Here is a 13,917-nt window from a genome sequence, read left to right on the forward strand (position 1 = left end):
TGGTTTTAGTTATCCCAGTTAATACATATACATATAATTCACTAAAACGGTTAAACAGGGTCAGAACTTTCTGAAGGTAGGTGGATGAGTCAGCCAAATACAGTAGGGCGTCATCTACATATAGAGACTTTTTTTCTTGAATAGTCCCGACTTGAATACCCCGTACCTCAGCATCCGCTCTGATGAGGGTGGCCAGAGGCTCTATGGCCAGGGCGAACAGGCCCGGGGGCCAGGGGGCAGCCCTGCCCCGTGCCTTGATGCAGCGGGAATGGCTCAGAGAGACAAGCATTGGTATACACCCTAACCTGGGGAGCGGTGTACAGCAATTTAACCCACAAGATTTATTTACAACCAAAACTGAAGTTAGTCTGGCGATATCTCCACTCAACGGAGTCAAAGGCCTTTTTCGGCATTGAGGGAGGCTACCAGTCCCTCCCCCTCTGCGTCTGCCCTGGCTATGTGGGTAAATAGTCTCCTGAGATTTATATCAGTGCCCCTGCCTGGCATAAATCCCGTTTGGTTGGGGTGCACCAATGCTGTGATAACCGTATTCAATCTGTTTGCCAATATCTTAGCCAATATTTTAGCATCGACATGTAACAGCAAAATTGACCTATAGGAGTGGCAGAGAGAAGGTTCTTTTCCGAGCTTCGGAATTAGGCTCCATGCACACTGGAGCTCAAAAAAGCTTTTTCTGGACGCCAGATTGCTGGCAGAAAACGCTGGTTGAAAAAACTTGCTTTTAATAGCGTTTTGTACTAGCGTTTATGAGCGTTTATTAGCGTTAGCGTTTATGGGCATTTTCAATAAAAATACACAGAGGACACTCCAAAAATCCCACAGTGCATTCCAAACTCCCACAATGCATTGAAAAAATAGAATGTTAATGAGCGTTTATAAGCGTTTATGAGCGTTTATCGGCGTTTGTCGTTTTTTGGCGGTGAAAAACAGCACTTTGAATGCAAATTTCTGGCGTTCAGAAAAAAGCCAATAAACTCCACTGCTCATTAAAGCTAAAAAACTTCCATGTGTGCATGGACACATAGCCTAACATAGAGTGGAGTTTATGGGCTTTTACAAAAAACGCCCAAACTCCAATAAACTGCAGTTTATCAGCTCCAGTGTGCATGGAGCCTAACGGTTGTGACTGTTTCCCCCATGGAGTGTGGGAGTGACTGTGTGTCTTCTGCTGCGGTCAGCATGGCATAAAGTCTATTGGCCAAGATGTCAGGGTATTGTTGTATAGCTCTACTGGTATCCCATCAGGTCCAGGGGTTTTCCCCGGTTGCATAGATTTAAGTGCTTTAAGTGTCTCGTGTAGGGTGATAGGCTTGTCTAGTCCCTTCCTATACTTGTCAGTGAGGACGGGAATGTCAACCTCGGAATTCCAAGTAGGTTGCCAAGTCTTCATCATTGAATGTCACCTGTGATGTATAGAGTGTTTGGTAGTACGTGGCAAAGCGATAAATTGTTCTTACTTGTAGAAAGTTCTAAGTAAGATTTTGTACATGTAAGTGTAACTAGTAAATAGTTAAATTCCGAATACTTGCATCTAACCCCCCTTCCTCTTCCTTCTCTCCTGTGAAGCCAGAAAGCACAGCCCTTGGTAGCTGATAGCTGAGAGACTTCAGATGATATTCACTAACAAGCTTTTTAGAGGCCTACACGATGTCTATGTAATTGTTGAAATATATATATGCTGTAACTGCCCATATGGGCACACTTAGCATGCTGGTGCTAGTCAGGCTGAGTGTCTTTCACTAGCGGAATAAAAAGTTTGTTTTCCAGAAAGTCATTTGTTCTGGAGTTATCACTAGTTTCCCAGAATTTATAGAGTTTTCTGCTGCATCTGCAATTGTCAGCCTTCTTAGTGGTCCACCAAGTATGGAATATTCATACTTTTATTGATCCAAGCTGGTCCAAGCATGCAATAAAGATTATACCTAGAGTTCAGATTTTGTACCTCAAGCAAGATTTTTTTTTTCTTTTTACCAACTTTCCTCTTTAATCTGTAACTGGAATGATTTTACTGCCCTATTTTCCACAAACCATTCTCTTGTCTCCCATATATCACAGCTTATCTCTCTATTGTCCCTTTGTGCACACTTGCCAGTTATGGTTACAGTTCAAGTCAAAGTCAGTTTTTTTTTTCCAAGGTAGAGGCAACAGACATACAATAAACCTTCACTAATGACTACACTCATACAATAAGGTGATTTTGGAAAGTGTAGGGTTTGGATAGCTTATGGAAAAAAAAAATGAATCAAAGTAGAGTTTTCAATAATGTTGTACATGAATCACTGAACATCACCGTTGCTCATTTTACCAAATTCTATTAAAGAAAACGTAACATGTCATTCAATGCGTCATCCAGTGTACATCCATGATCCTTGCAAAAAGTTACCACATTCTAGCATGTTAAAAAAGGTCATTTCAACTGGAAAGTCATAATTGGTTTAGTATTTAACTTGAAGGAATAGCTTCTAAAGGAAAAAAAGACAATTTTGTTCACTGACAAGCAAAGTACAAAGCCGGCTGCGGTTTGCACAGAGCAGTTATTGTTCTGAGAGGCAGAAAATGAGCAATTATTTTTAGGAGGCTCCTACTAAGATGTTGATCTTTACACTTGTTCTTGGCTGTATTAATTAAGATTATAAAATATATAGAAGGGTAATAAAGCGTAGAAGTAAACCAATGTGCAGCGGTGAGGAACAATTCACACAGCTGCCAGTAGATTATGTTTTATAGTTTGAGACAAGTATACATTTAATTGCTTACTAGCATTTTTAAAGTATTTTACTTCCATAAAATTAAAGGTCTGTATCAACAGATATTGAAGAAGAATTTTATCCATGCCACAGGATGTAATGATGTGAGTGTTTCATATATTGGCTACATAGAATCTGCAGTAGAGTGTAGAATGTATAGTAGAGATTAGGGATGAGCTTTCTGTTCGGGCCGAACACGAGTTTGACTGGAACACTGGTACACTGCACAAATCTGGCCTTTATGGAAGAGTGGCAAGAAGAAAGCCATTTCTCAAAGATATCCATAAAAAGTCTTGTCTAAAGTTTGCCACAAGCCACCTGGGAGACACACCAAACATGTGGAAGAAGGTGCTCTGGTCAGATGAAACCAAAATCGAACTTTTTGCCCACAATGCAAAACGATATGTTTGGCGTAAAAGCAACACAGCTCATCACCCTCAACACACCATCCCCACTGTCAAACATGGTGGTGGCAGCATCATGGTTTCGGCCTGCTTTTCTTCAGCAGGGACAGGGAAGATGGTTAAAATTGAGGGGAAGATGGATGCAGCCAAATACAGGACCATTCTGGATGAAAACCTGTTGGAGTCTGCAAAAGACCTGAAACTGGGACGGAGATTTATCTTCCAACAAGACAATGATCCCAAACATACAGCAAAATCTACAAAGGAATGGTTCACAAATAAACGTATCCAGGTGTTAGAATGGCCAAGTCAAAGTCCAGACCTGAATCCAATCGAGAATCTGTGGAAAGAGCTGAAAACTGCTGTTCACAAACGCTCTCCATCCAACCTTACTGAGCTCGAGCTGTTTTGCAAGGAAGAATAGGCAAGAATTTCAGTCTCTCGATGTGCAAAACTGATAGAGACATACCCCAAACAACTTGCAGCTGTAATCGCAGCAAAAGGTGGCTCTACAAAGTATTAACGCAAGGCGGCCGAATAATTTTGCACGCCCCACTTTTCATTTTTTTATTAGTTAAAAAAGTTTCAAAAATCCAATAGATTTCGTTCCACTTCACAATTGTGCCCCTTGTTGGTGATTCTTCACAAAAAATAAAAATGTTATATCTTTATGTTTGAAGCCTGAAATGTGGCAAAAGGTTGAAAAGTTCAAGGGGGCCGAAAACGTTCGCAAGGCACTGTATATATATATATATATAGATATATCTATATATATCTATATATATAGATATATATATATATATATATATATATATATATATATATATCCCCTGCATACAGTTTAGCTATATCTCACTGCAGGCGGTTCAGTTAACTGCAGTGCATTTAATATATATACAGATAATCTCATATATATATATATATATATATATATATATATATATATAGCCACTGCATACCGTTTAGCTATATCTCAGTGCAGGCTGTTCCTGGTGTACTGTTTCTAATATACTTAGAATATACTTAGAGTATACTAATATACATAGTATACAGTACTGTGCACCCATAGTGCAGTTGCTGCTACTTTTCTGGTAGTGTACACAATACAGTACACCCATAGTTGCTATTATACTTCTGTTGGTGTACATAGTACCATGCACCCCTAGTGCAGTTGTTACTACTTCCCTGGTGGTGTACACAATACATATAGTGTACTCATAGTTGTTATTATACTTCTGTTGGTGGTGTACACAAAACATACAGTGCACCCATGGTTATTACACTTCTGCTGGTGTACACAGTACCGTGCACCCCTAGTGCAGTTGCTACTACTTTCCTGGTGGTGTACACAATACATGCAGTGCACCCATAGTTTTTATTAAACTTCTGTTGGTGTACACAGTACCGTGCACCCCTAGTGCAGTTGCTACTACTTTCCTGGTGGTGTACACATTACATACAGTGCACCCATAGTTGTTATTACACTTCTGTTGGTGTACACAGTATCGTGCACCCCTAGTACAGTTGCTACTGCTTTCCTGGTGGTGTACACAATACATACAGTGCAGCCATAGTTGTTATTACACTTCTGTTGGTGTACACAGTACCATGCACCCCTAATGCAGTTGCTGCTACTTTTCTGGTGGTGTACACAATACATATAGTGCACCCATAGTTATTACACTTCTGCTGGTGTACACAGTACCGTGCACCCCTAGTGCAGTTGCTACTACTTTCCTGGTGGTGTACACAATACATGGAGTGCACCCATAGTTGTTATTAAACTTCTGTTGGTGTACACAGTACCGTGCACCCCTAGTGCAGATGCTACTACTTTCCTGGTGGTGTACACAATACATACAGTGCACCCATAGTTGTTATTACACTTCTGTTGGTGTACGCAGTATCGTGCACCCCTAGTACAGTTGCTACTGCTTTCCTGGTGGTGTACACAATACATACAGTGCACCCATAGTTGTTATTACACTTCTGTTGGTGCACACAGTACCGTGCACCCCTAGTGCAGTTGCTACTACTTTCCTGGTGGTGTACACAGTACACAATACAGTGTAGTGTGGTTTTTCTAAACAAAATTTACAGCATGTCCGGAAAGCCACCAAGGAGAGGTAGGCGCTTACAGGCCACTAAAAGAGGGCAAGCAGGCTCTGTGTCTACAGTCGACAGTGCTGGTCATGGACACGGTGCATCCTCAGCGCGTGGCCGTGGGGCACACTTGTCCTTTTTTTCTGCAGCTGGCCGTGGTATTGAGCCACAACATGCAGAAGGGTTGGTGGAATGGATAACAAAGCCCTCTTTGTCCTCCTCATTCTCTGTCACCCAGGCTCAGAGTAGTTTGTCTGAAAATGCAGCTGCCAAAGTGGCCTATTCCATCAGCTCCATGTCAACAGTCACTCCTTCCCTAGCCCCACCATCATGCATGGAGGAGTCCCCCGAAATATTCGACCACAGTGTCGGGTACATGCTGCAGGAGGATGCACAGTGATTTGAAGGCTCTGATGATGGTAACCAGGTTGAGAAAGGGAGTAACGTGAGCCTAGAGAGAGGGGGTGCCCAAAAAGGTAAAGAAACAGCAGTCATGTTCCCTGAGCTGCAGCATATTGCCAAGTTTTCTCCAGTGATGAGGATGGAGGGGATGATGAGGTCACGGACTGTATTTGGGTGTCTGAGAGGAGGAGGAGGAGCACATCTTCAACGAGGCAGAATGCCCTCCAGGGGGCATCTTAAGGGCGGCCATCCTATTGCATCACACCACAGAGCTAAGCAGGTGCAGGGCACAGCTGACTCCCCACATATTTTGAAAAGTTCTTTGGCGTGGGCCTTTCTTGACGTGTGCAGCAGATCGCCCCATTGTTGTTTGCAACATATGTCTGAAGCATATCAAGCATGGTCAAAACATGCTTGATCAGACATATGGCCACCTCCCATGCAGTCCATTGGCAACAGCACTTAAAAGACCCACTTCAAAGAACAAGGTGGACCTCTCCTTGCTCCTCATCAGCTTGGATCTCCAACCCCACTGCACCTCCAGTCCTCTCAGAAACCTGCACTGAGAGAAATGAAGGTATAGAAATAGGTGTCCTAAGTACTTGCGGCCAATCTGCTAGCGCTACACTTATACCCTACCCCAGTTGCTAAACCGTCAAAAGAAATTCGGTCCCAGCCATCTACACGCTCAGCGTCTGAATGCTAGCTTTGACAAATTGCTAGCACTGCAACTGCTGCCTTTTCAGCTGGTAGACTCTGCCCCCTTTTGCTATTGTGTGGAATGTGCGGTACTTCAGTGGCAGGTTCCCAAATGCCATTTTTTTTCACGGAAGGCCATTCCAGCTCTCTACCAGCATCTGGAAGGCAATGTCTTGGCCTCGTTGGACAGGGGAGTCAGCAGTAAGGTGCATATTACTGCTGACTCATGGACAGGGATGTTACCTTTCTTTCACGGCATACTGGGTAACTCTCCTGGCAGCTGGGAAAGATGCAGGACAGGGTTCAGTGTTGTTGGAGCTTGTTCCGCCACCACACCTCCAAATTGCCAGTAGTGGTGATTCTGCCACAGCTCTCTCCTCCACCCCCTCCCCTTCTTCTTCCTCTATAGCCTCTTCCTATTCAGATTTCTCCTCTGAACCAGCGGTGCTCCGAATGCGTTCAAGGGGCTACGCAAGCACTCAGGCAAAAAGATGCCATGCGTTGCTTGAGCTGGTCTGCTTAGGGGACAGGAGCCATACTGGGGCAGAAATTCTGCATGGCAGGCTCAGAGGTGCTTTTTGACGCCTTCTCTGCCCTTCAACAGGGACACTTGACCCATGTTCCCTGTTTGGCTCACATCCTGAATTTGGTGGGGCAGAGGTTCTTGAGCAGGGAGCTGGGCTTACAGGATCTCCTGAGGCAAGCCAGGAAAGTCTGTGGTAATTTCCGCTGGTCATATAATGCCAGTGCTCGGCTGGCTGACATTCAAATAGAATGCAACCTGCCCAAGAATCGCCTCATTTGTGACATGGCCACCAGGTGGAACTTAACGTTAGCAATGCTGCAGGTACCTGTGTGAGTATGGCACCAGGACAGGGTCAGGGGAGCTTGTTTTTTTTTCGCCCACACCAGTGGCTACTGATCAAGGATGCATGCACCGTCCTGTCACCATTTGAGGAGGCCATGAGGATGGTGAGCAGTGACAGTGCATGCATCAGTGATACTGTCTCTCTTGTCTTCCTGTTGGAGCACACACTTCGTGGAATAATGGACAGGGCACTTGAGGCAGAACAGTGGGAAGAAGAGGAGGACTTCCTTACCTTGCAAGGCCTCCTTTACCGAAATACTAGTATTCCTGCAGGCCAGCCGATCACAAAATAAGAAGAAAAGGAGGAGGGGGAGGATTGTGTCAGCATGGAGATGGAGGATAACACTCAGAATCAGCAGCAGTCTCAAGGGATCGTTTTTAGTCTCCAGAAACCCATGGAGTTGTATGTGGCTGGGAGGAGGTAGTTGAGGATCATGTGATCCTTAGTGACCCAGAGGACTCAGGATCGAAGGCCTCTACAAACCCCCCTGATCCTGCAAAAGGACCCTAGGATTCGTAGTATCAAGGAGTGGGATCATTACTGGCTGGCAACCCTTCTTGATCCATGTTAAGGGTAAGGTTGCAGAACTTATCCAGGGAGCAGAGGATGAAACATCTTCAGGAGGCCTTGCAAAAAGGTTTGTGCAATGCGTTTCCAGAGCCTGGGAGGTTACAATTTCCTGGTGCTGAGGCTTCATGCAGCCATAGAAAGAGTGGTGGAGAAGGTGGCCGGCTGACCGATGCCTTCAAACAATTCTTCAGTCCTCAGCACCCAGGTCTGATCAGTTCCAGCGACCATCGCCAGCCTTTGAATTACATGGTGCAGAAATATATAGGGGCAAAATCAGACTTGGAGACCTTTCCAACAGAGCATCCACTGGGTTACTCGGTCTTGAGGATGGACCACTGGCCAGAGCTTGCTCAATATGCAATTGATCTACTGGCCTGTCCTGCATCCAGCGTTCTTTCTGAATGCACATTCAGTGCTGCTGGAGGCTTTGTAACCAATCACAGATTGCGCCGGTCCACAGACTCTGTTGATCGGCTCACATTCATAAAAATGAATCAGTCTTGTTTCACCAGCTACCAAGCACCTGATGCTGATGTAACCAATGGATTTTTCTATGGATGTGGTATCCCTTGAAGACTGCATATGTGAGTGACTATCTTATTATGCTGGGTGACTATCCTATTCCTCCTCAATCTTAATTATGATAGCTTCTAGGCATATTTTCGGTTCAGGGCACCACTACCCTGCCTAAGGCCCAATTTTTCTGCCCCTGTTTAACAGGGGCGCATAAATTACAATTTTTGATCAAATATTTAACAGCAGGGCTTGTTCCTGCGCTCAACAATAGTATCTGTGAGGGGTTACAGTGTTGTGGCACCACCACCACTGCCTAAGGCCCAATTTTTCTGCCCCTATTTAACAGGGGCGCGTAATTAAAATTTTTAATCTAATATTTCACAGCAGGACCTATTCCTACACTCAAGAAAAGAATCTGTGAGGCTTTACAGTGTTGTGACACCGCCACCGCCTAAGTCCCAATTTTTATGCCCCTGTTTAACAGGGGCACGTAATTACAATTCTTGATATAATATTTTACAGCAGGGCCCGTTCCAGTGCCCACCAAGAGTAACTGTGAGGGCTTACAGTGTTCTGGTACCACCAACACCTAAGGCCCAGTTTTATGCCGAGTGTATAGGGCAGGTCGTATAGTATATACAGGCGATCCCCTATTTTCAAACATCTTAGAAACGACTCCTAATTACAAACGGAGGGAGACAACAGGAAGCGAAAGGAAATCTACCCCTAGGAAGGAAAATTCTCTTCTGTAACAGTTAATATGGGAAAAAGGTGTCTCCACTGATGCTTTATCACCCATCCTTGTTTCTACAACAATACAACATTTTCAAAATCCAATTCTCATTGGGACATAAAGTGAGATGAAATCTTCTGAACAGGGGCACAGACAGCAAAACAAATGTTACAGGGGTGATAACCCTTCCCTTTGTTATCCAAAAAGCTTAAAAATAGATTTTTTTTTTTCTGGAGCTAAACTTACAAAATGAACCTGTCCCAAATTACAAACAGATTCAACTTAAGAACAAACCTACAGTCCCTATCTTGTTTTTAACCTGGGGACCACCTGTATACTGCTGCTGTTCAGAGGATATAGGTCCTGGGGGCCCCACACCTTTTTTTTTAAATTTGGGTGCAGGATTCACCTTAATATCCATACCAGACCCAAAGGATCTGGTAATGGGCAGTGGATAGGGGGGGGGGCAACGTTACATTACAGCCGCAAGCAGTTTTAAATTAATTTTATTCCTTTAGAAATGTCATTTTGTGCAGGGACTGTTCTAAACACAGGAAAAATGCGCCACTTTACAGGCATACTATAGACACCCCCCCAGTCAAGATATTTAAAGGAATATTTCACTTTTATTGTTTCACTTTAATCATTATTAAAATCACTGCTCACAAAAAAACGATAATTTTTAATACTTATTCTTGCAGTGATTCATGTCCCTTGGGGCAGGACCCGGGTCCCCAAACACGTTTTATGACAATAACTTGCAATGTTAGCCTTTAAAATTAGCACTTTTGATTTTTCACATTCGAGTCCCATATGCTTTAACTGAGTTTGTATATTCACACAAATTTCCCAATTGATGCATCCGGCCCCTAATCTACATGTATGATGCCGGACGCATGGATTTCAATGGATTTTTTTGGAAGCACATGAATAGAGCATGAGGCGAGAGGAGAAGCGATCGAATAGGCTGCCGAGGGAAGGAGAGAGAAGCCATGAGGAGGAATCTGTTGTGAAGTTGGAGACGCAAGGTGAAGCCATTGAGGAGGGGGAGATGCAAGAAGGAGCCATAGCTGTGCGCGAACCTAGATGGAATAAGGTGGGGGGACGAAATAGAGACGGGGTGGGGGGTTTGACCAAGCGACCGACCGGCGGCAGGGTGTGGCGGCAGGTGTCTTGTTTGCTGCCCCTCCCCCCAAATATACAGCACTAGCTGCCACAGGATATATCCATGGGTTTCATTCTATAGAACTTTACCCAAGTTATATTGGAAACACTAACCACATTCTACTTTTCAATCTTACTTGTACCAGCAACACAGTTAGCAGAGTTTATAAACACAGACCTATTCAAAACCATTTCTTTGCTGCTATCATATAATCAAGGACTGCTGTTTGACATTAGCAGGCTGCATACTACCACGGGTATGGCACAGTATGTAAGACTAATACTGAACCTGGACTGGGACTCAAAAAGTGAGGAATTGCTATCTTATAGGTAATATATTGAAAGGTTAATTTTACTTAAGCAGTACTCTGAAAAACGTAGATTTTATCCTACATTCCTAAAACAAAATATTTTTTTAATATGCAAGTGTCAGGGATCTCGTGCAGCAGGTGCTCATTCCCGCTCAGTAAATTCAAATTCCTGTTCAGCAGCTGCTAATTCCTATTCAGCAAGTGCTAATTCTAATGCACATTTGCAGAGTCCAAAGACGAGCAAGGAAACGTATTGGCGCATACGTGCGTACCAATTAGCGTGCGCACGTACCCACAGATTCTGGCGCCCCGCAGCCTATTTAAACTGGGAGTCTGCCTGCCTTCAGTGCTGGAATGTCTTCAGCTTTGGTTAATGTGTCCCTGATTCTATTTATGTCTGATAACCTTATTCCTGACCTGGCTATGTCTGACACCTCTGCCTGTTATATCTGCTTCCTGCTTATATTACTGACCCCAGCTATGACCACGTCTCTGTCTCCTGATTTGGCACGTTACCGACTTCTGCCTGTTCCCGACCTTGAAATTGATCCTGATTCTGCACCTGTCTGCCTGGCTCCCACTGAACAAGGCTTGTGATTCCACACCCCCACTGGAAGGACACCTGTGTCTTCAAGCTACAGCTCACTCCTACGGCTGCCAGGCACCTGCACCTTTCCACTGCCCTAGCAGTCCCACTATCAGGGGTGCTTGGATGGGAATTGTGCAAGAGGCTACCCTCATCATCTCGGGCTCCACAGTCAGGTACGTGACAGCAAGTGTGTCTAGGCACTCCTGTTCTACAGCCTCATAGCGGTTTATCTACAGTTTGAGATCATCCAAGGCACTATGCTTCTGACTGACAGTCTAGAATGGTTTCTTGATGTCACTAGTATGCTGTTCTCCTGAGACCTTGCTGGAGAGGAAGCTATACCTTAAGACCCGAAGTGCATTCATCTTCCTACTTATGCTTCATTAACGTAATTTTAAAGGAAAAAATGTTATTTAAAAAAAATAAACATGTCATACTTACCTGCTCTGTGCAGTGGTTTTGCACAGAGCAGCCCCAATCCTTCTCGTGTCCCCTACCAGCGCTCTGGGCCCACCCCCCTTGCTGAGTTCCCCCATAGCAAGCTGCTTGCTGTAGGGGCACAAGTGTGTGCTCGCTCCCAAGTGAGCTCTACTGTGTCCATAAGACACAGAAAGCACGGCTCAGCCCCGCCTCCTGCTCCCATCTTACTGGCTGTGATTGACAGCAGTGGGAGACAATGGCTCCCATTGCTGCATCTCAGCCAATTATGAGAGAGAGACCTGGGAGAGCCTCGGGTCTCATGCACAAAGCTAGATAGAGATCAGGCTTAGTATTAGGGGGGCTGAAGGGGTAGCTGCACACTGATGGTTTTTACCTTTACAACTATTTTAATTCTGTGGATCTGTTCTTACTACATCTCTCCTGCTGTTTCTTGACCATTACCCCACCAGTCATCAGATCACTAGTCATCAGGCGGACAACTGTAAAGTTAGGAAGCACAGCCCTGCTCCTCTGCAAAGATTGCTACTGCCACACAGAGACACAGTGTTAGGCATGAGAAGGCAATAACCGAAAAAAAGATCAGCTGGGGGCAGCCTTTAAGCAATGCTAGTGACTAGTCGTTTGCCTTTTTTGGGCAGAGGTCATTTTTTAGAGTTAGTTATAGGAAACTGATAAAGACTGTTGCCAAAAAATAATAAACTGCTGCAATGTTATAACACTACACATGAAGGTCCAACACTATGAAGATCCTCTGCTGGTCTCTATACATTGCTGCTTGAACTGTTGCTTTTCCCACGGTCTTTGACTATATACATTGGAATGTTTCCAATCGTTCTGTAAAACATGTTTTTTTGCTTGCATACATTTGCAGACACATTATATGGCCAAAAGCATGTGAAAATCCCTCCCTATGAGGGAGGTCATGTGTTTTCTAGTGAAGGGTACTGTTAATGCTACAGCATACAGTGCAAGGTATGGGCAATACATTTTCTGGTACAGCATGACTTTGCTCCTGGGCACATAGCTAGCCAGGTCCATAAAGTCAGAGTGGGGTAGATTTACTAAGGCTGGTGCATTCAGAATCTGGTGCAGCTGTGCATGCATACCAATCAGCTTCTAACCTCAGCTTGTTCATTTAAGCTTTGAAAATAAAATCTGGAAGCTGATTGGTTTCTTTGCAGAAGTGAGCCTGATTTTGCACTCTCCAGTTTTAGTAAATAAACTCCAGTTTGACCAGTATGTTTGTTGTTGAGAACTGAACAGAGCGTAGACTTATGGGTGACTTAACAGCTTTGGAATGAACTAGAATGCAGATTGAGAGCCACGCTGTCTTGTCCAACTTAAGTACTTGGCCTTACAAATGTATTTTTTTGGTCGAATGGGCACAAATTCCCAGAGACATGCACCAAAATCTTATGGAAAGCCTTCCCGGAAGATTGGAGGTTGTTACAGTCACAAAGCTGTGGGTGGGCTTCATATTATTGGTATAATTTTGAAATGGGATGTCCAATAAGCTCATAACTAGTGGTAATGTGTCCACAAACTTTTGGCCAAATCTATTACATCATGAAAGTATTGTATACCATACACTACCTGGACAGATTTTTTTAGATCTGGGCGATGAAGAGTACAAAAATGGGCAATGGCATACTCCAGAAGTGCACCAAATATAAAGCTGAAGCAAATGCCAAGGTAGACGTCAATGGCTTTTATGAAACAGTTGGCATTGGGGAGGGAAGTCCTGGCACCCATCATGAGTGTGGTCATTGTAAGAACAGTAGTCACTCCTAGAGGAATCATAAAACATAAGTGTTTCACATCAAATTTACACATATACATTATTATACATGAGCCAATAAAAGCTGAACTTTGAATAAAGATTTAAAAATTATTTTAAGTATATTAATACAGTTATGTATTTAAATGCAGTTAGAAAAAAACATTGAATTTGACCTCAGTCTTATGTAATCCTCTGTGAAACAGCACTCAGCCTGGGAGAGGTAGGGGCAACATTCTGAGCCAATCAAGTGTCCAGCATTCACATCAGCAGATAAGAAGCATGCTTACAAAATGAGACGTGACCTTATCGGTCTGTTGTTGCTTTGTGTTGCTAACTGTGGCAGAGTTATTTCAGATTTATAATGTACTATCTACATTTTATCAGGTCTATGTTAAAATGGACAAATACAATTTCTGAAGGGTTACACAATTCCCATATGAGTATTTCAACTGTGGTGGTTTGCCATTCGTTCACTATGTAATACACACTGCTGCTGCCTGCCTATGTCTGGGAGATTCTCAATGGCAGATAATAATAACATTACATTTCGATAGGCAGAGGTACTAGC

The 13,917-nt window shown here is 43.7% G+C and overlaps 1 protein-coding gene across 1 annotated transcript in view; it reads right to left on the reverse strand.

Moving 5' to 3' along the window:
• Positions 1-13,917, reverse strand: part of GABRP (gamma-aminobutyric acid type A receptor subunit pi) — a 178,468-nt gene that overhangs the window by 11,934 nt on the left and 152,617 nt on the right. Inside the window, exon 9 of the mRNA XM_077455241.1 lies at positions 13,163-13,356. Within this exon, the coding sequence (XP_077311367.1) occupies positions 13,163-13,356 (194 nt within the window). The remainder of the gene's footprint in view (positions 1-13,162; positions 13,357-13,917) is intronic.

Source organism: Lithobates pipiens, unplaced genomic scaffold, assembly GCF_037356315.1.
Source record: "Lithobates pipiens isolate NorthernLeopardFrog02 unplaced genomic scaffold, aLitPip1_a1.2 Scaffold_25, whole genome shotgun sequence".
Lineage (NCBI taxonomy): Eukaryota > Metazoa > Chordata > Amphibia > Anura > Ranidae > Lithobates > Lithobates pipiens.